This window comes from Apis laboriosa, unplaced genomic scaffold (assembly GCF_014066325.1).
Source record: "Apis laboriosa isolate Shangri-la unplaced genomic scaffold, ASM1406632v1 scaffold40_cov151, whole genome shotgun sequence".
NCBI classification, from domain to species: Eukaryota; Metazoa; Arthropoda; class Insecta; order Hymenoptera; family Apidae; genus Apis; species Apis laboriosa.
The window spans coordinates 2,478,090-2,498,727 of NW_025223180.1; the positions used below are offsets into that span (position 1 = coordinate 2,478,090).

At 29.1% G+C, this 20,638-nt stretch overlaps 1 protein-coding gene across 2 annotated transcripts; it reads right to left on the reverse strand.

The window, feature by feature from the left end:
- Window positions 1-1,884: 1,884 nt before the first annotated feature.
- LOC122715840 (meiosis-specific coiled-coil domain-containing protein MEIOC-like) lies at window positions 1,885-20,589 on the reverse strand. 2 transcript variants are annotated; one of them, XM_043938358.1, is made up of 6 exons: window positions 20,464-20,589; window positions 19,754-19,876; window positions 17,136-19,085; window positions 16,882-17,047; window positions 16,656-16,718; window positions 1,885-1,923 (listed from the first exon to the last, which is right to left on the reverse strand). In XM_043938358.1, exons 1-6 carry the CDS (start codon window positions 20,527-20,529, stop codon window positions 1,901-1,903), a joined length of 2,391 nt encoding a protein of 796 aa, XP_043794293.1. In that variant the 5' UTR covers window positions 20,530-20,589; the 3' UTR covers window positions 1,885-1,900. The 2 variants fall into 2 exon arrangements, with proteins under 2 accessions (XP_043794293.1, XP_043794292.1); XM_043938357.1 differs by lacking the exon at window positions 1,885-1,923 and having other exon boundaries at window positions 15,996-16,718.
- Between the last annotated feature and the right edge of the window lie 49 nt (window positions 20,590-20,638).

The window sequence follows — 20,638 nt, forward strand, 5'->3', positions numbered from 1 at the left end:
TAACAATTTCTTTTAAAAATAGCATTTATTCCTTGAATTTAATTTAATATAAGAAAGTATAAAGAAACAATACGAGGGAGAGAGGGAAAGGGAGATACGTAAAACAATCGGCATCGCAATGACATTATTTTAGTCATACAAAAATTAATAATCGTTACGTGTTAGAGAATTTAAATTGTTTGTCTTCGAAGCAGGTACATCACAGTTATACAATTTTTTTTAGCGACTGAATTCTCTATCTAATCGTAGTTACGCCTTACAGCCTTACAGCCTAATATCATAATTTGCCCGTGTCGGGTATAATAGGTACAGTATTATTGACAATCATTAAGACGGATCCTACTATTTAAGTATAATTAGGTACATTTTGTGCAAGGTAATCGTTGTGTGACAGAATATAGGACAAGTGGCTATGCACTCAAACGATGAAGCGTCTTTATAAAATGATGCCATCTCTCTCTCTCTCTCTCTCTCTCTCTCTCTCTCTCTCTCTCTTTCCTTTTTTCATGTGTACATATACATTTTGCCTTTTTTCTTTTCTTAAATCTTACTTATTCATTTCATATTTCTTCTTTCATGTTCCTTCATTATAATCAATAATTGTTCATTTCTCCAGAAAGACAAAAGAAACAAGAGGATCCGACTCGTCCGGTGTATAAAGTATATAAAGGTTTCTACCACAGCCCATTTAACGATATATCATTCATATATATATATATATATAATATATATGTATATAATATATATTATTGTTATATTATCATATCATATATACGTATCATTAATATTGTAGTGTACATTGAAACGTAACATATATAATATATATATAAAAAACACTAAGAACAGTTAATTTTCTTTCCTTCTTTTATACGTCCAAGTTTACACATCTACCACGTTATTTGTTTCATCTTTTCTTTTTCTTTTCTTTTGCATCATCATCATCATCGTCATCTCTCTCTCTCTCTCTCTCTCTCTCTCTCTCTCTCTCTCTCTCTCTCTCTCTTTTTCTCCTCCCTTTTTCGTGACTATACATATACATTATGTTTATCCGAAAAAATTGTACGATTCACGTAATCACGATAAACATCTATTCACTGGCGCTTAAGTTAAAGGATGCTGAAGAATTCTCTTGTCTAAATATCGAAGAAAGGGCTAATAAGAAAACGTTTTTTTTAAAGTCCTTAAAAGTTCTCTCTGGTTTGGATTGTCGATTCAATTTCACTTGAGAATTAGTGCGGTTTTGGGTTATCAGCGTTGTAAAATCACAGCCCAAAAACATCGAAGAAGTTGAACAAACGAACAAGCTAGAGAATCGATTAGATACGATTCAATCCGCCAATTTAATTATTGCCGTTGCCTTAGCTTCGATTCGAACAACCCTTTTTTTGTTTTGTCACGAGCAAATGAATACATAATATGGAAGAAATATAATTCCAAATGTAAGCGGAAAAAAAAACATTACGAGAGCAAAAAGCGAATGCATTGATATTAAAGATTGGTTGAATTTCTTTTTCTTTTTTTCTTTCTTTTTAATATTTATGAGCTATTTTAAAATTTTAGCGTTGAAGGTTTCAATGGCTTTAAACTTTATTAAATATATGCAAAAAAGAAAGAAAAAAGAAAGGAAAAAAAATTCATAAATGAAAATGACAGATTTTATAAAATTTGCTGAAAAATTATTTCTTTATATAATATGAAAATATTCAGATTTACTTTATTAATAATATTAAAAAATACTATATTAACTAAAAATATTTTTCATTTGAAATTTAATTAAATATCTGAGAAATTCTGAGGAATTCAAATAAGAAATTTATAATGGAATTTTAATAAAAATTACTTTTATTGTACCATTGTTCCATTTCGTCCCATACAACGCTTGCACTTCGAGCGACGAGCGCTAATCGAGAATCATCGTTTGGTCTAAAACACGATGATATACCTCGGTTAATTTTTTATTATCTTTTTTTTTCCGGCAGTATATATTTTATCGCGATTAATCTCTTGACAGGAGTTTTTCTTTTATTTAAAAAACAGTCGAAGAGTAACGCAATGTTAATACGAGTTAAGCGTAACGAATATAAAAATTCATTCGAGTATAGGCAAACGTACACGATCGCTTGCGAAAAAACGACGAGAAAAGTGATTTTTTTTTTTATTTTTCATTTCATATCTTGCAATTCGGTGGCACTGTCATAAATAACGCATTTACATGAATTATAATGTTATCTGTAAAAAATTATTTTGTGCAATTTACAGAAGGTGCAAGCTACCGTCGTTTCTTTTCAAGAATTTCTACAGTCTTTAGTGTATGTATGCGTGTGTATGCATGTATATGCGCGCGCGCGCGCGCGTGTCAATATATAACGTTCTGTACGTATAATGCGTTAAAAAGATGCACGTCGAGACGCATAGTCACTTATGATTTGAGCACTATTTTTTTTTTCATTAATTGTTTTCCTTTTTTACCATCTTTGTTCAATCATTCTTATATTATTCACCGTTATGTAACTCTCTTTCTAATTTAATTTCATCCGCAATATTATCTTATACACCATGATATTTTGTTTGCTTAAAATTTGATACACATGGACGCAATGTTAATGTTCAGTCAAATTTTAAGCACCACGCGAAATAGGAGGATTATTTAAGTAATAATGCCCTGAAAACGTAATCCTAATCGTTCAGGGCATACGTAGATACATTACAAAGCATATATCTCTGTTTTGCGATCGTACGACATGGCAAAATATGTCCCAAGGGATTTATTCGTCCTCTTTCTGCGCATGATCAGGAAAATTCTGAGAATCGCGCGGGAAGTTTAAAATTCGATGACGATTATTCGAAATCGAATGATAAATCGTCCCCCCGCGTATATGTATGTATACAAACGCGTGAGCAAACAATTATATCGGAAACATTCTGCACTTGTTACATACTTATTTCCTTCATGGCAAGTGTATAATTATACGCGAGCAGAGTGTAATCTTGATAGCACACGAATTCCGAAGATTTTGCGATATGTTTGAAATATGATAAAATTGGCAACCGAGCTTTGAATTTCGGTTAATTACGTAAGCAATGATAGACTAGTAATCGAGTGAAATTTTATACATTTCAAAAAGATCATCTAGATTATTATGCGAAAGATCATTCTTTCTTTATAGAAATAACGTGCAAGTTTTCGAGCGGACAGATTTACATAAATTTTCTCAGATTTGGAGATTAAAAAAAATTTTTATTTAATTTTATAATATATAATATATATAATAATTTTGAAAATTTTCAAAATAGATGGATGTAATTTTTTTTTTTAATTGACACAACAAAAGAAAGAAAAAATTTTTTTTCTTAAAAAAACTTTTAAATCAATATGTTTAAGAATAAATAAAATAATCTGTCTAGCTTGAAAACTTCTTTACACCATTGTATGTTGCCGAATCGACGTTTAAAACTAAAATAGCTAATTTTTTTTCTTTACAAATGTCGATATCGGACTTAAAAGTCTGCCAAAGTATTTAAAAATATAAAGGGCATAAGCAGAAATGAAAAGCGCGAGTTTTTCGCTTCGATTCAAATGGAGGAAAATAAAAGAACCAAAAATTGAATTGAAATTGAAATTGATCATGAAACTTTTACATCGTACATCACCGAAGAATTTTCTCTGTCAAAATCTCGAAACTGTACATCTGTAAAAGTATTCAAGATTTATGCGACAAGTTTTCTAAGACCGAACTCGCATTCTCTCTTTATTTCTCTCCCTATCTCTCTCGTTTCTACCTTGATCATTATTTATTGAACAATTATGTTTCAGTAAGAAAAACTAATCGAACTTCGAAATACTACTAAAGAAACGCACACGAATTATAGCTGGTTCTTTACGAATTACGTCCTCAATCAAATTTACTAACCGACAACCGCAAAAACGGCAAAGAAATCCCCAATTTGGATTTCGATCACGCTTTCTTATCGAGCTTTCATTCGGATGCAAAATCACTGCACCCATCACTGCATTTCCATATTCCAGTGTTCCAACCTATGTTAAATAATTATTGTAACGCGATCGTTGTATAGTATTTGGTATTTAATGGTCCGCAAACCAAGCAGTATTCCCCTCGCAACGTCGATGTTTATTTAGATTTTTTTATTTTATTTATTTATTTATTTATTTATTTTGTTTAATTTCTCGATAATAGTCGGCCATTGTTGACTCGTTACCCTGAAGTTTGCAAAGCTATTTTTGTTTCTTTTTTTTTTTCCCCTTTACTTTCTGCGGTAAAACGATTGTCTTCATATGAACAAATAAATTTATGCGTATAAGTAAGTATATGACGGCCACGAGATCACACTTCTTTTTTATCGTTCAATGAGGCGATCTCGAAAGATCTGGACAATTCTCTCCGAATCAATGAATATCGTATTTCGTAATCATTCTTTCTTTATAATAATTATTATAAAAATACGTATTTCACGTAAACTATTTAAAAGATAAAAAAAAATTAGAAAATATCAACAGTGACAAAAAATAAGGCGATTATATAGAGAGCATTAGAATCAAGAATATATCGATTTTCCTTTTTGAAACATTTCCTTTTGAACATTTAATTTTAATGTTTAATTTTCCGTTATTAATAAATAAAAAAAAACTCAAGAATACGAAGAACTATTTTTAAATCGACGATTCAGCATACATGGAATAATTTTTTTTTTTCAAACGAACGAGATACAATTTATCAATCGTTTTATCATCGCACACATATTTTCATCGATTCGATCTTCTCGAGATTGTCAAGATCCTCTGTCTGGCATCACGAAAAAATATTGATCAGGGCAAGCAATTCTGCATTCACAATTATATCCTCTCTTTCGGTTGCATTTCCCTGAGAACTTTCAGCCTGCGACCTCGATTATTCGCTGGACACTTCTAAACATCGGCGAACAACACGTTGCTTTTATTTTTTTTCTATTTTTTCCCGTTTTTTTTTTTTCGTTTTTTATATATGTATATATATTGTATATATATTTATATATATATATATTTTTTTTTTATCATTTTTCTTAGACACCAAAGCGTATATACCCATCGTTTGCGACATTCGATCGCTGAATTTGATTGAGGATCCATAGCGATCCATAGTTTACTAGCGGCGAAAGCGAACAATCCTGCATGTTCTAACCAATATACATATAATTTTATACCACTTATGCGATTATGGATACGATTGTGTCCATTATTTTTTTTTTTTTTTTTTTCTCCATTTGTCCATCATATATTATATATACATGTATATTATGCAGAGATAGTATTTCGCAATAGTAGCTTGAAAAGCTTTGAGAAAACGTGAAATCGAAAAATTCGTTTCTTTTTGATAATAATACATTGGAACATGTCGGGATGAAATATTACTTATTTACGTGAAAAGCATCGCTAAGCTAGAGAATATTCTAAAAGATTACTATGCGAACGTAATATCCCTCGTCAACGCGTTCAAGAGGAAGAAAGAAACGAATTTTTTGAATCGTTCTCCGTTCACCATTTAGCCCCAACCCCATAGACAAGGAGATATAATTATTCGTTTCCATTAAATCTATTAATAGTTGTGATATCTTTCTTAACGATACGAACGATTTTTAACGATTGCATTTTAATAATTTTCCTTTTTTTTTTTTTTTAATTTTTCTTCTAAACGTGAAACAAGCGGAATAATGTTGATCGTAAACCTACTGGCAAGATATCGCTGATAGTTGTCGTTAATCATCGATATGTGACCATGTGTTATGGTATACAAACAACGTTAAACTAATTATCATCTAGTGATCGAAAAAAAAATAAATAATAATATTTCGACTATATAATTATCTATTAATTATATCTAATAAATTAGCTAAAATAATCAATAGGAAAAAAAAAAAAAAAACAGGAATTAGAACAGGAAGTTTTCAATCTCAAAAAAATTGAGAATTCCCCTTTCTTTCCTTTTATTCACTGTCTTTCAATCAACGAGAACGAATATTATTTCATTTTAACGTATTTCTTTGATGGTTGCAAAAAAAAAAAAATAATAATAATTACAAACCGACCAAAACAGTATAATAATATACTATTGAGTGTAATTCACGACATTAATGCAAATATTGAATTCTTAAGCTAAATTCACTAAAGTGGAATAAACAAAATAAAAAAGGAGAAGAAAAAAAAATTCACAGACAAGAAAATCAAAAAGAGTGAAAACGAAACCAAGAGAAATCACTGGCAATACGCGTATAATTATACCGCGTAATTTCATTTTTCTTTTAAAACTTTCTCGCTGGAAAGAACGTCAATCAAAAATCACTAGGAGTATTTACAATTAAAAGCGTCGCTCTCCATCGACACGTATCATTGGAATAATGTTGCACTATACGTATCTAGGATTAGCTGAAAATTATTTGCTAAAAATTTGAACTAGGCAATTGTTTTCTCGTCGTCACCTATAAAGTCTCAAATGATGAAAGGTGTATCAACGAGTAAATAACTATCGTCGTATCAGCGACAAAATAATGAATCTCGCCAGAGGTTTAACATCGAATATTAAATAATATATCTAAAATTTGTATTCCTATCAAATTTCTCTAGAGTGCCATCACCGACAATTTCGAATTTCATAAATCTTCCTTTCCTTGTACACGCATACAAATATTCTATATTTATCTAAATGTGTCTAATCGTCTTCTTTCGACGTTTTACTACGAATAATTCACGTAAATGTTTACATATATGTATACGTACGTGTAATATGTATTTATCTACTAATTGTTACTAATCATCTTTCGATTACTTCGTTCGCGATATCACTCGCTTATTCTTTCCTTCTTTGTCAAATCTTTGCAAGACTAACCTATATTTTAACATCGATGTGACTAAACTTTTTACTACACTTTGTTTCTAATCAGGAATTACAGATGCCTCTGCATCTCTTTGACTACAAACTTCCCTACGATCCTTGGCTTCTTTTCGTATCAGAAATATTTTAGCGTATAGCTTCTCGATAATTGTCCTCCCTCGAGTCTGTCTAGTTTTGTGAATCGATACTGATATTCGATGTTAATGTTTCACGAGCAATTCCGCGACCATAGATTCGTCGTCCAAGAATTAATAAGAGCTCGTCGATGTTTTTTGATAAAATGATATAACATCGTTATTTTAAGAAGTGTACGAACAATGAAATATGAACGTTGAAATATTTCTATCGTCGCGGATTGAGCAGTTTTCGAATCCATTTTTTTTCTCATCGTAAGATCTTATATAAGACAAAGCTTTCTATATACAATCCAATTATTAGCTATACTTTAATAATTATTAGTAGGAATCGATAAATGTCTTGTGCGACGTGTATTTCGGGTCTCAAGAGTCTGATACGATCGGGTGCAAGTTTCGAATGGAATCGATCGTATAATCGTTTAATAGAAACGTTTACGATTCGCTAAATAACAGCTTAATGTTATTATTTATTAAATTATTGACTGAAGATAGGAAGAGAGTGGCAAAAGCACGAACACTCGAATACAGATTGCGAATTATAAGTACAGATTTGATTCATAGATATTTCTTAAACGAATAAGCTTGTTAAGTTGATATGCTAAAAATTTACTGTATCATATCACATAGAAAAAGTAAAATTTAATTTGAAAGAAAACGAATGATTTTTCGTTGAAATTTGAATAATTTTGAAACGTATTTCATTTCAATAGAGGTTAAAAAAAAAAAAAAAGAGATGGTAAAATAGATTATTTTGTATTTTTATCAAATACAAATCAAATTTGTATCAATAATTCTGAAACAACCTGTTAATAACGCATAGGCCATTATATTTAACTAAATGTAATACTAAGACTAAATAAAAATTGCGAAGAAAGGAACGAATTTGTCCTCTCAGTCCCCCAAGCAATGGTATTGAGAAAACACGAAGGAACGAAAACGCGTGCGTGAATAATGCATATTTTAGAACAGACTTTCGATGAATTTTACGCGAATATGTAACTAGACCGCTAGAATCTTCTATTTTCACGTAAAATTAATTGATTCAACGATCTTTTAAAAAATCGTTAAATGGAACGTCGTTAAGTATTGAACATTATATCGTTACGCAGCGATCCTCGATCTTAAGAAGATTGATCGATCGAAAGAAACGACTTAATTAATATTAAGATGACACAAATATATATCTTGATGAATGTAATACACCATGCGTATATCATAATCAAAAACATTTCGATTTTTACTCAAAGTTTACTCTTAAACAAATTTTTTTTTTTTTTTTAATCTTAGATCGATTTTTTAATAGATCTTGAAGATCTTCAAGTGATCATCAATTTAATTCTCTTATATAGAAAATAATATTTTATATGCTGATACCACAATACGTTTTGGGAATCTTAAAGATTTTTTTTAAGACATTCCAGCTCATCTCAAGATCTTCGAATCTATTCAATTCAAATGTTTTCAAAAAGTATTCGTAAGTTTCGAATCAAGTTTTTGAAAAGCTTTTAGAAGAAAGAATTAATAACTAACTCTTATCCTAATATCTATAATCTTCTATATCTTGTTATAACATTCTTTTTTTTTTTTTTTTTTTTTTTTTTTTAATCAAATATCAAAGAAAGTTATTACCGATATTAATACAGAAACTTCGATAGAGCTAGCCATTTTAACACTAACATTACGTTCTCGAATACTATATTATCTACTTACAACTTTTCTTTTCTTTCTCTATATCGATATTTTTTTCTTTCAACATTTATTGCATATCTTTATTATATTTATCTTTGTTTCAACGCAAAAATCGTAAAAATAAAAAATTAAACATTTCAAATTCAATCCCTAATAATTGATATGGATTAAAAAAAAGCTAAATTTTGAAATTTCAAATAACTTTTTAATTTATTTTAATAATTTATAAATACTGAAAAAATTTCAATAAATGAACAAGACCATGTTTACGCAATAATTATATATATATAAAAATTTAAAATATAAAATCAAATGAATTCTGCGATATGCACATTACTCGATATAGAGAAAGAGAATTCACACTACAATTAAGCTAAATTGTGCACGATCATTAAAGCGTATTACACGGTCAATTATTATACGGAGAAATAAAATTGTGGCCGTCGTAGCTGTTCCAAAACAACAATTCTTCGCACCATTTTTTAAAAAATTCCTTTGAAGCTGTACTGGCGTTCGAAGGTACGCGATAAAAATTATTAAACTATCATACAATACTATCATACTGTTCCGTGTATACGATCAATCACGATCGTTTTTCGAGAAAAATATTGCATTTCGGTTGGACAAATTTCCCATAATATTTACGTTGCGCGAATACGTGTATCTTAGGCATACAGGTGTTCGTTTTTTAACAAGAAACCTCTGTGGATATGGTTTCTTCATAGGTATTTTTGAACGTATAGCGCTTCGTTAGTACCGTACATTTAATCATTTCTCATGGCGAAATTGTTCTATTGGTCAATCTATTAATTATTAATCGACGGTGCTAATTGATCGGAAGATTAAACTGTAAACATCATTATTGACTATTGTGTATCCATCTTTTCTATTCGATATCCTGACTATTGTATTTTTTTTTTTTTTTTTAATCGAGTTAAACCAAACTTAATTCAATTTCACGTGGAACTAAATATCCCTTTAAATATATCCATGTAATAAACTTTAAACGCGAGTTAATTAAACATTAACAATTCGTGCAATGTCGAATGATCGAGCGAATCAAGAACGAAAAACGGAGAACTAACAAGTGCAAAGTAATTGTTAACACTTGTCGATTGGAATGATCTGGACCAACTGACTATTGATTCTGTGGAATTAAGATCTACAAAAAAAAAAAAAAGAGAGAAAAAAAAAAAAAGAAAAAAGAAAAAAAAAATAGAGATATCAATTTAAGACAGTATTTAATATCGTTTATAATACTTATTAAATATAATATATTTATTTATTTTTTAAATAGAAAGCTAGAAATTTTTATAAAATTATCTAATAGATATTTGAACACTTGAATGTTATTTTATAATACAAATAATGGCAAAGAAATGGACACGAAAAATGCATGGTAAATGTCAATTCAGCAAATAGTTTGTTATTTATATAGGAAATATAAAATCGAAAACAGATAAACGTTAATTTGATAAGCGGAAAATTTGTTTTCATTATCACGAAACGTTGCTCTGACACGTACAATGGTTATTGATCTTTTTGATATACAACATTTTGTGCCATGGTCACGATACAACACGTGTCAGATTTAAGAAAACGATAGGCAATCTAAAGTGAAATAATGCCGTTTTTCGAGGTTAATATAATTCGTATCTGATAACGGGAATCTATTTACAAATTCACGAAAGAAAGAATAATTCTGAACTGAAAAAAAGGCACGAAATTACAATTATTTTTAATCTTAGATTTTTATTAAAAAAATTAAAATAACTTTGGATCGAAAAAGTGCATTTTTCTTTTTTTAAAAATATCTTATCTATTTTAAAAATAAATTATCATAATTATATCGCACAAAATTGAAATAAAATCTACGCCAAACAGTCCTTGATTCAGAGCTTCACGAGTATTTTTCTTTTCGGATAAACAATGATCACAGAAAAATTAAAGCAACTTTGGCAGTGAAAAATTTGAAATTTGAAGAAAAAAATGGCTGTGATTTCTCGAATGTTATTTTTAAAATTAAAGTTTTATCATTCGAAATTAAAATAAGCATGAAAAAAAGAAGGAAACCAATTCCTTGAATTTTCCATAAAAGATAATTATATTTTATATCTAAAAGTTTTACTTCGTATTTTTATAGAAGTAGAAAAATATAAGAGAAATTTTAAAGTATCTCTATAATAAATTTAACAATCGAAGGTAAATTACATTAATACATACAATTTATTGTATGTATTAAATTAAAAAAAAAAAAAAAAAAAAAAAAGAGCAGAAAATCTACAAAAATCGATACTCATCTCAATATCAATTATACGTAAATAAAATATTAGAGGAATTCTAACTTTCGTCAAGTAAAATGTAATAAACGAAATTAAACACTGTCTAATTTTGTATGCGCATCATATTCGTACGGTTCAAAATTATTCGGACCCTGTATTGATCCTAGTTGCCATTCGGAATTTTCACAAATGTTATCTAATATAAGCGAAAAATGTTTTCGCTATTAACGGCCGACAGATTGATCGGCAAAGAAATCATTGAGCCTTACAATTACACGCTATGACGAGACGTCTTGAGAGTTTCGTGAGTTAAAACATTGGTCGGTTTTTTATGTATTTTTCTTTCGTTATTACTTTGCTTTATATTATTATATCTGTGTATGGACGCTTATAGATTTTTCTCTTATGTAGCTTCATCGCGTAACTCAAAGAATTAGTTGTATATTCATGTATACGTTTCACACACGAGCATGTAGACGCGTGAATACGCATGTACAAAATATTTCACTGATTATTCTGTCACTTAAAACGTAACTTTAATTTTCAATTAATTCATCGATTAATTAATATTAATCGTAAAAAAGATATAGACACTTGTATACTAAAACTACAAAATATAACAATAGTTTTATTCAGTTATAAGAAAGAAGAAAAAAGACGTAAGTTATATACTTAGGAGAAGAGTGGCAAGAATAGGCTGCAAGAAGAAACTGTCAATATATCGTCAAACGTTACTATGAATATAACTAATAAGAAGAAATGATTTTCCATGCGATTTTTCATATTAATTCAAAGATTAATTTTTTTTTTTTTTTTTTTTTTTTTTTTTTTTAATAAGAACCAATATATGAGAAAAGATTTAAATACGTAAAACAATTATTGAAATCGAAGATAATTTCGATCGATAAATATTAATTTTTTTTCCATCTTTTATATTACGTAGTGAAACTTAAGAAGAAATTATTTCAATAAGAAATAATTAAAATCAAAATTAAAATTTTATCTGTTCGCAACACGAGTAAATACTTTTCACGCTCTAAAGTTTAATAAGAGCAAAAATTAAACATTGTTAATATGCTATCAGTGAAAAAATTTGTACAAATGCGTATATCCGCTTAGATATATATATATGTATATATATATTTAGCTATTCGGTAATATATAATATCACATGCAATTTAAATAGGATTGTCAAACACGTATCCGTGCAGATAGTGTTCCTATTCTTAACGATGCTGCGTACAATAAATATGATACGAGGTAATCACTGAATACGTGCCACATGCACATATGTATAATAACTTCACGCGAGAAAGCATTATTCGTGTTCTTTTTTTTTCGAACACAGGAAGAAGGGCAGGGGGGGGGGGGGGGGGGGGGATTGTGCACGCAACGGGAAACAAACGCAAGTGACGTTACTCTTTGCTACCTAATCTCTTTTATTCCCTCATTTTTTTCAAGATTTGGGAAATCCGCAACTCGTAAGAAATTTCCTATAATTTTCCACGATAAAAATTTTATACTCTTCCATCAATTTCTAGTCGATATATCGATTACCGAGATTCCTAAGTTTTTATTTCGAACAATATGATATCTATATTGAGAAGATTGGTCAAAAATCTATTTTTTCAATTTTACTTTAAAAAAAAAAAAAAAAAAACTAAGAAATGTCAATGTAAAATGCAGAGCAAGGATGAACATTCGAAATAAAAATTATTACACGTTGTTTTGAGATCGAAAGGGGCGATAAAAAATTATTTTTTTCTCATCGAAACTACAAGAAACTACTTTAAAAATATCGAATGTAAATGGCGTAGATATTTCAGATGCATGATATTGACAATTGTTCGTGCTAAGTACTATCTGTTAAGTGAAAACGTTTATTAAGAAACGATTCGTTTATATCGCGGGGGTATACACATCGATGCTTCCTGAATTTTTCCGAAGAGAATGTTTTTTAATCGAAACTAGAATCGAACGCGTATATTTATCTATTGGTATCACATTCCAAGTTATAAGAACAAAGGAGCGATTGATTGAAGCGGAAATGAAAAGAGAAACGAAATATTGACATAAACAAGAAAAGAAAAAAAAAATTAACGTGTAGACCGCGTTCACCGTATCGTTGCCGCGACAGTAAGTTTTTCAGCGTTAAGTTATGTACAAATTGGCATTACATATATCACAGTTATAATATAAACACGTTGACAAATGCGGAAGGAAATTGTGTAAAGCACTGCTTTGCTTTCTTCTTCAGCCTGAAATATCAGCACGCCTCGAATACTCGTGTTCGCTATTTTCTAAATTTTACGCATAAGCGACGATTAATCTTCTTTTCATTCCGTAAGAATTCTTCTTAACGAGCAATTCGATAATTCTATTCTATCCTAACAGACACGTATTTTTTGTATTTTTTTTTTTCTTTTTTACATTTTTCATTAAAGTTTTATTAAGCCTATACTTTCGTCATTTTCGGACGCATATTTATTAATCATTTGTCTCGTTTGATATTTTTGAAATGGAAGGAGAGAGAAAAAAAAAAAAAGGAAGAGGATTAAACACATCATAATGAACACTACACGCGTTTCTCTTCCGATTCTATATTCAACTTTGCCTTCGTCGTACTTTGAGAAGGGAAGAAAAGACAGGGGACAAAGAGGAACGTAAACGAAAAGATATTAACGTAAGAGGAAAGGAGTTAAATTTATACAACCGCACACCTGTGAGATTAGATAAAAAAAAAAAAGAAAGAAAGAAAGAAAGAAAGAAAAATAACGAAGAAATTGTGAAGAAATGCAAATGTTCCTTCGTGTTAATGAAAAATGAGTTTCTAAGATATGCTGATATATACGCGGAGACAATGCTCGACATGGTCCCCAATGATTATGTAAGCGCTATGTAAAAGCAGTCTGTATGTATATCTTGCGTCTTTTACAAGATTGGAGTACCGGACCATTCTTCGAGAATGGGTTGTCTTTGCGGCCGAGCAATTTCGTTTAGATATTTCAAGTTCGAAGACAAAATTAAGAAGATATCTTCGTAATTAACAATTTAATAATTTTGTCTGCTAAAAATGTCTAAAGTTAACAAACTTCTCTATCTTTTCGATATTACGAAAATGTGTTACGATTAAAATACTCGATTCAAAGTTATTAGATATTTTTTTGAATTAACAATCCTTTTATTAAAATTTAAACTTTTAATATATGGTCTTTTAATATGTAAAAATAAACGGATTTTATTCGATGAAATGATCGATTGATCATTTTGAGTAACCGATATAAAATTTTTTTTGTAAAGTTTTAATAATTTTGCAAATAATCAAAACATAATATATAAAAATAAATTTGTCTGTTGTCAAAAACTTAAAATATTCGTTCATTAATGGTGATCGGCAACAAAGACAGCCAGAAAATTCTATTCGTAACAAGTATTACTATTACTAAATTAAATACTTCGTTAATAATATCTCTCATCTAAGATTGATATAGAAATACCGAGGAATTAAACCGAAACACCATTCTTCCTCGTTTTATCATTGGGAATCACTACGTAGATCATACAGTTCAGACGGAAATTGACGGATATATACAGAAATGATTATATTAATATTTCATCATTTGTTAATCGACAACCGATTTTACGAGCATTTTTAATGATAATACAGGCCGACCGATTCAATTTAATTATTTATGAAAGTTAGACCTCGAGACAGCAAAAATGTTGCATCAAAATTTTGTTCGCCTCCATGCGTTATCCATGCGTCTACGCGTTGGACACTATATAAATTTACATTTCTTTTTCCCTTTCTTTTTCTTAATTCTCTCTAACACGAAGTATTTTTTGTTTATCGTTGTGCGAATATATGTTTTGTAATTTCATAGGAATACGGAAATAATCACCGTTGAAGTCTCGTCAAGAACGTAGAACGAAACGACGTTTGATGCTTCCGTGGAACTCGAACTTGCACGCGATTATATCGCGATTTTTAAATTATAATAAAACACGGATTCGTACGAACATTCGTACATACGCACATTGGAACGTTAAAATATATTGAGCCTAGGAATAATTATCAGGTGTGAAAGAGCTTATTTAATATTGAGTAGAGGAAATGTTGAACTTTGCAAGTCGGCTGTTATAGAGCTAATCAATTTGTCTAGAACGTATAGTACGTAGTAATATAGGTATGTAGGAATAGTTTTATATGTTTTGCGTATGCACGTTAAAAATTCTCTATATATCTTATACATGTTGTACGTACTTGCACATAAATCTATGTACATACGTACACGCACACACATAGACATGTATACGTATATGTACGTATATATATATAATGTTTCACATATTATGTGTAATTATATACACGAATATTTTATATTTTATCTTGCAATTAAATGTAATGCGACTATATACTGTGCGTAAATGTTACGCCAGAGCACGATTTTGTGTATGCGTGTAACAAGTATGCTTTAGAAAAGTCCTTTCTTAACAAAGATTTATGTGTAGTATATATAGTGGACATTATTTGCGTTATCACACCCACCCACACACACACACACACACACACACACCCCACATATATATATATATATATATATATATCTATATTATATATATATGTATATCTATATATCGAGTCAGATCAAAGGCTATACATATTTTCACAGATTGAAAAAGCTCACCCGATCTGCGATTTAAATTACCGCATCGCGTTTTGAGTTTTTCGAAATATTCGAAGTTTTCGAGATGTACTTTGACTATCTGACATACATCTTGGGTCACACATTTAAGGAAGGCCACATTGAACTAGTCTAAGAAATTACTGCCTAGCACTCTGAACAAATATATTGGTAAAATTTAGCCTATATTATCTAGCCTATGACACATACGCAAACGAGTAATAGTCGGAGATTCTTGCGAACGTTCTTTTTTCTCTTTTTCTTTTTTTAATTTTCTGTTTCTTCTAGTATGTCTGAGCAATCTTGTTCTTCGTTTTTTTCTTTCTACGAGTATCGGATCCTCAATAAATTTGAAATAATTATCTTTAGCATTGTGAAATATGTAACACAACACATCCAAAGATAAAAATGTTGACGTTCGTAAGTTTCCTTTTCCTTAGTCTGTTAGCGAAGAACAAGCAAAATCACTTGAAAGTACGATAGATAATTGAATCACAAGTATTGGATTCCAAGAACTGACACTCCCAAAACTGTACTATATAGTAGGGATAAAAATATGTACAGTAGAAAACTATGGAGTTACTATTAACTTGTAAAAAGTAGATACGCATATGATTTTCCTATTTCGGCGGGAGTACGTGTACTTCTCCATATGATGCTTTGAAAATTTCGCAATTAGTGGGCGGCATTGTTTTGTCTCAGCGATAAAATTATGATAAACGCCAGCAAAAGCTTTTCATTAACGTAACGCGAAATACGTAAGTAAAAAGCTGCTGGACTCGATCTATGTTTTTTCACACAAAATGGAAAAGCAGTTTTCAAAATCTTGCTAGGTACTGTTTGAATAATCACCAGCATCATGTGTTACCTGACTTTCATTACGTTTCATCACAAGGACTGGATCTTTAGAAGTTTCAACGACTTTCTTTTCTATTTCCAAGTCATACAATAATGTAGCTTGTAATGCGTTATACATACCAGTTCTTGCATATCGAGATGCCTTCGTCAATTCATATACACTGGCTGCCAATGTTAATATATCTATAAATAAAAATATTTAAAAGTGTTTTAAATAATTTTTTTTATTATTTTAAAAATAATAATTAAAAAAAATAAAAAAAATAACTTATAACTTTTTTTAATTAATATTAAATAAATTAAAAAAAAAATTATATTTTTTAAAAAATTGAATAAATGAACATACCATTATCATTGTATACAAGAATGCATGGTGGATTTTCTTTTTGGCGTTTAGTAGCATTTGCAACTTCACGTTTACGACATTCTTGGACGAATTTTATTGCTTCCAACCAATATTCCATAGCTTTATGTACACGTTGATTCATCGTGGTCCCTCGTAAACGTTCCATCTTTTTAAAAAAAATATTGCTTTGTTATTTAATGCAATTATGCTTTTTTATCAATGAAAAAATAAAAAAATTTATAATAATATATTACCTTTGCAATCAAAGTTATAACGCGTGCATGCTCTCTCAAATAATCAATGACTAAACGATCAACGCGTGATGGATTTCCTTGAAGGCGAGGAATAGGTATATTGTTTGCACTTGTCACTCTTTTACCAGGAAAATGAGCAGCTAATCCCGCTTCGCATTTTTTTCGTTCTTTTTCTAATTGTTTAAATTGTTCATAAGTTTGTTCCAGTCTGAAGTGTAATATACTTGAAGGTGCTGTACGTCTAGAAGTTCCACTTCCATTTCTAAGGCTCAAGCCTCCACCATATAGTACGGAAAATAGTCGTGGAACTGGAAGTGGTACAGGAACTGGCATTACTGGTGGGAATACTCCAGATCTTACTGTACTCGGATTTGGTACTATTCCTGAATTAAAAAGGACATCAGCAGATGGAATACCAGGACTATTTTGTATTCTTGGTATATGATGTCGTTGTTTCATAAGATAATTAAAAGTATCCTTGTTCATTGAAGACCCTGCTATTTGATTCGTCAAATGACTTACAGAAGGAAAAGCTATTTCTTTGGTAAGATCAAATCCTTCCACTTTATATGTATTAGTATTATTAGGCTGCTTCAAATCCTGATAAGATGTGGAACTTTGTGGTAACATTTTTAAAGTCTCGCCGTTATTGGCAGTGTAATGTTGATAATTATGATATCCATATTTTGCAATTGACTGGTGAGTATTACGCGAACTTAGATTTTTTGGAAATCCAATTGGTGAATATGTCTTAGTTTCAATAGTCTTTGATTTCGGACTGATAATTTTCAATAAATTATTATCAATTTTATAATCATTATTTGTAAGACAATTTTCATTTGTGTCTAAACTATTGATTGATGATGTGGTGAAATCACTTACACCTGGATAATAGTCAATTAATTGTTTGTATTCTTGGTCCACAGCTTGATTTAATTTGTAGCTACGAGCTTGTTGATGCAAAAATTGAAGTTGTTCATTTGGTATGGAGATATTTGTCATGCTTAATCTATTTGAATCATGTAAATCTTTATAATCATTAGCATTACTCCGCTGTATATTATTTCCAAAACAATTATGCAAATTTGTATCAGCTGGAGAAAAATGTTGTAATGGAGAATTTGAAAGAAAGCCAGAATCAATACTCAAATCAGTCATTGCTGAACTTGGTCTATAAGTTTGATTATTGGCAGTCATGCTGTATAATTCATGCATAGAAGGTGTTGGATTATTATATGTATTAGTTCCATTTTGTCCAATATTATTATGATACTCTAATTCATTTAGAGTTATTGGATCAGGAGAATCTAAAGCCAATGTTAGAGCCATATTAAAGTTAAGATCTGGATTTGTACAATTTTGTATTCGTTGATAATTTCCAAATAAGTCTGATGTACATCCTGATGTTGATAAATTTTCTGTCCAGTTAGCAGACTGCTTGCCTACATTTGTCTCATTTGTAGTTGTTAATAAATCGTTGCATATAGGCATAGTATTTCCACTAATACAACAATTTTCATTACTTGGACGTAGTACATAAGATTGTGAATCAGATGGATAAGTATTTGAATATGCACCAATTCCATTGTTATATAAATTTCCTTGATCTGATACTTGCCCTACACATGTATTGAGACTCAATGTTTTGAGCTCTCCACAGAGAGTGTTATAATTACATTCAAGTTTAGCATTATTAGAAATATTATTTTGTAATTTATTAAATGTTGAATGTATATTGAAACGATCCATAGTAAAATTAGGATCAGTATTACTTTCCATTTTATTTTCCATAATACAGGATTGAGTATCTGAATAATATTGAATATTGCCATTATAACTATTATTGTGAGCGTTGTCACCAACTATTGAATCATCATCAAGAATTTTTGACACTAAATCATTGACCATAGGATTATTTAAATCCTGACTATCTTCATCTTCTACATTCATCTATATGAATAAGTGAATAAAAAAGATTAAATTAGTATCATAATATAATGTTTTTTTCTTTTTTCAACAAATTTTCAAATAATATTTTTAACTATAATAGGTTTAGTTATAAATTATATTAAAATTAATAACCTAATATATCATATATATAACATCTTATTTTATTAAATTTAAATTTTTTCTTTTTATATATATAAAATATATAGATTTGTGTAAATAAACACATATTTCACAGATTATGTAAGATTAATACTTATATTTAAATGAAATAGAGTGAAATGAAATTTCTTACATGTATATAGTTTATTCAGTAAAATGTCATATTTAACAAATGAAAATATTATATAAGAAAATAAGCAGGTCTTTAATATTTTAAAAAAAAATAATTATCTTTATTGCAAAAAATTAAAAATAAATATATAATAATAGCTCAATATTTAAATTATAGCAAATATATTATATATATATATATATATATATATATATATTTATTTATTTATTTATATATATATATTATAAAATTTTTAAACATAATGTAAGATATAATAATAATTTTATTTAATTTGCTATGCATAAAAATAGTTTTTAATAAAACAATGTAAAGTATATAAAAATTAATTTTATTATTAATCATATAAAAAATTAAGAATAATTTTTAAGTATCTTACATTTTTTTGTGTATTGCATTCCATTAAGTCATAGTTCCAATAATTATATTCTGTATTACATCTATCAGCTGGATAATTGTTTCGTGGTTCCAACATGTTGATGTTGCGTTCAACCACGTTATTCTATAAAAAAAAATAGATCATTTTGTATTTAAATCAAATTTAAATTTCTAATTATATTACAATAATATTAGCAATTACATAAATATTTTATCTTTTATTTTATTATAATTATTTCTATTATGCATTAATTATGAATTATTATAATATAAATGTGTTAAAATTTTTATATGAAATAATATATACTATAAAAATATTATTAAAATCTATTAACATAATGATTAAAATAATTATTATAATATTAATTTTAAATTTATTAAAATAAATATAATTTTTCATGACTCCATTTCAAGAATAACAATTTCAAATTTAAATCTATTATGAGTAAGTACAGTTACATATCGTATACATCGGCAATAAACTAAAATCGAATAGTTTCTATCAATTAAATTATTAAATAATTATTATTTAAATTATGATCTTTACATCATACATTAAAGATATCTTTCTTTTATTAGATAAATAATATCTTTTATACAATAGAATTACGCCTTTTTGCACGTTATGATGGAATTATTGCATTGTACTTTGCAGTAAAGGAAAATGAACGTCACTTTTTCGGCAATGAAGTCAGAGACGCGGATGCTTACCTTGCTAACAGTAAAACCATTGTTGCCGATAATTGCAGCCAAATTGTGCACCTCGGACAAAGCCATTTGTTAAAGATCACTGAAAATCACCTCCACTCCTTGCCATTACCCTTTCACTTGTGCGGCTGTCTTCCAGCAGTATGCACACCCACACCAACCTACACTTTCTTTAAAC

Excerpts from the sequence above, each read along its gene's own strand:
- LOC122715840 (XM_043938357.1), bottom strand. The coding sequence starts at position 20,529 with ATGGCTTTGTCCGAGGTGCACAATTTGGCTGCAATTATCGGCAACAAT. Across the intron at positions 17,048-17,135 it reads TTATAACTTTGATTGCAAAG|ATGGAACGTTTACGAGGGAC; the intron begins GTAATATATTAT and ends TTTTTTAAAAAG. Across the intron at positions 16,719-16,881 it reads TCTTGTATACAATGATAATG|ATATATTAACATTGGCAGCC; the intron begins GTATGTTCATTT and ends TTTTATTTATAG.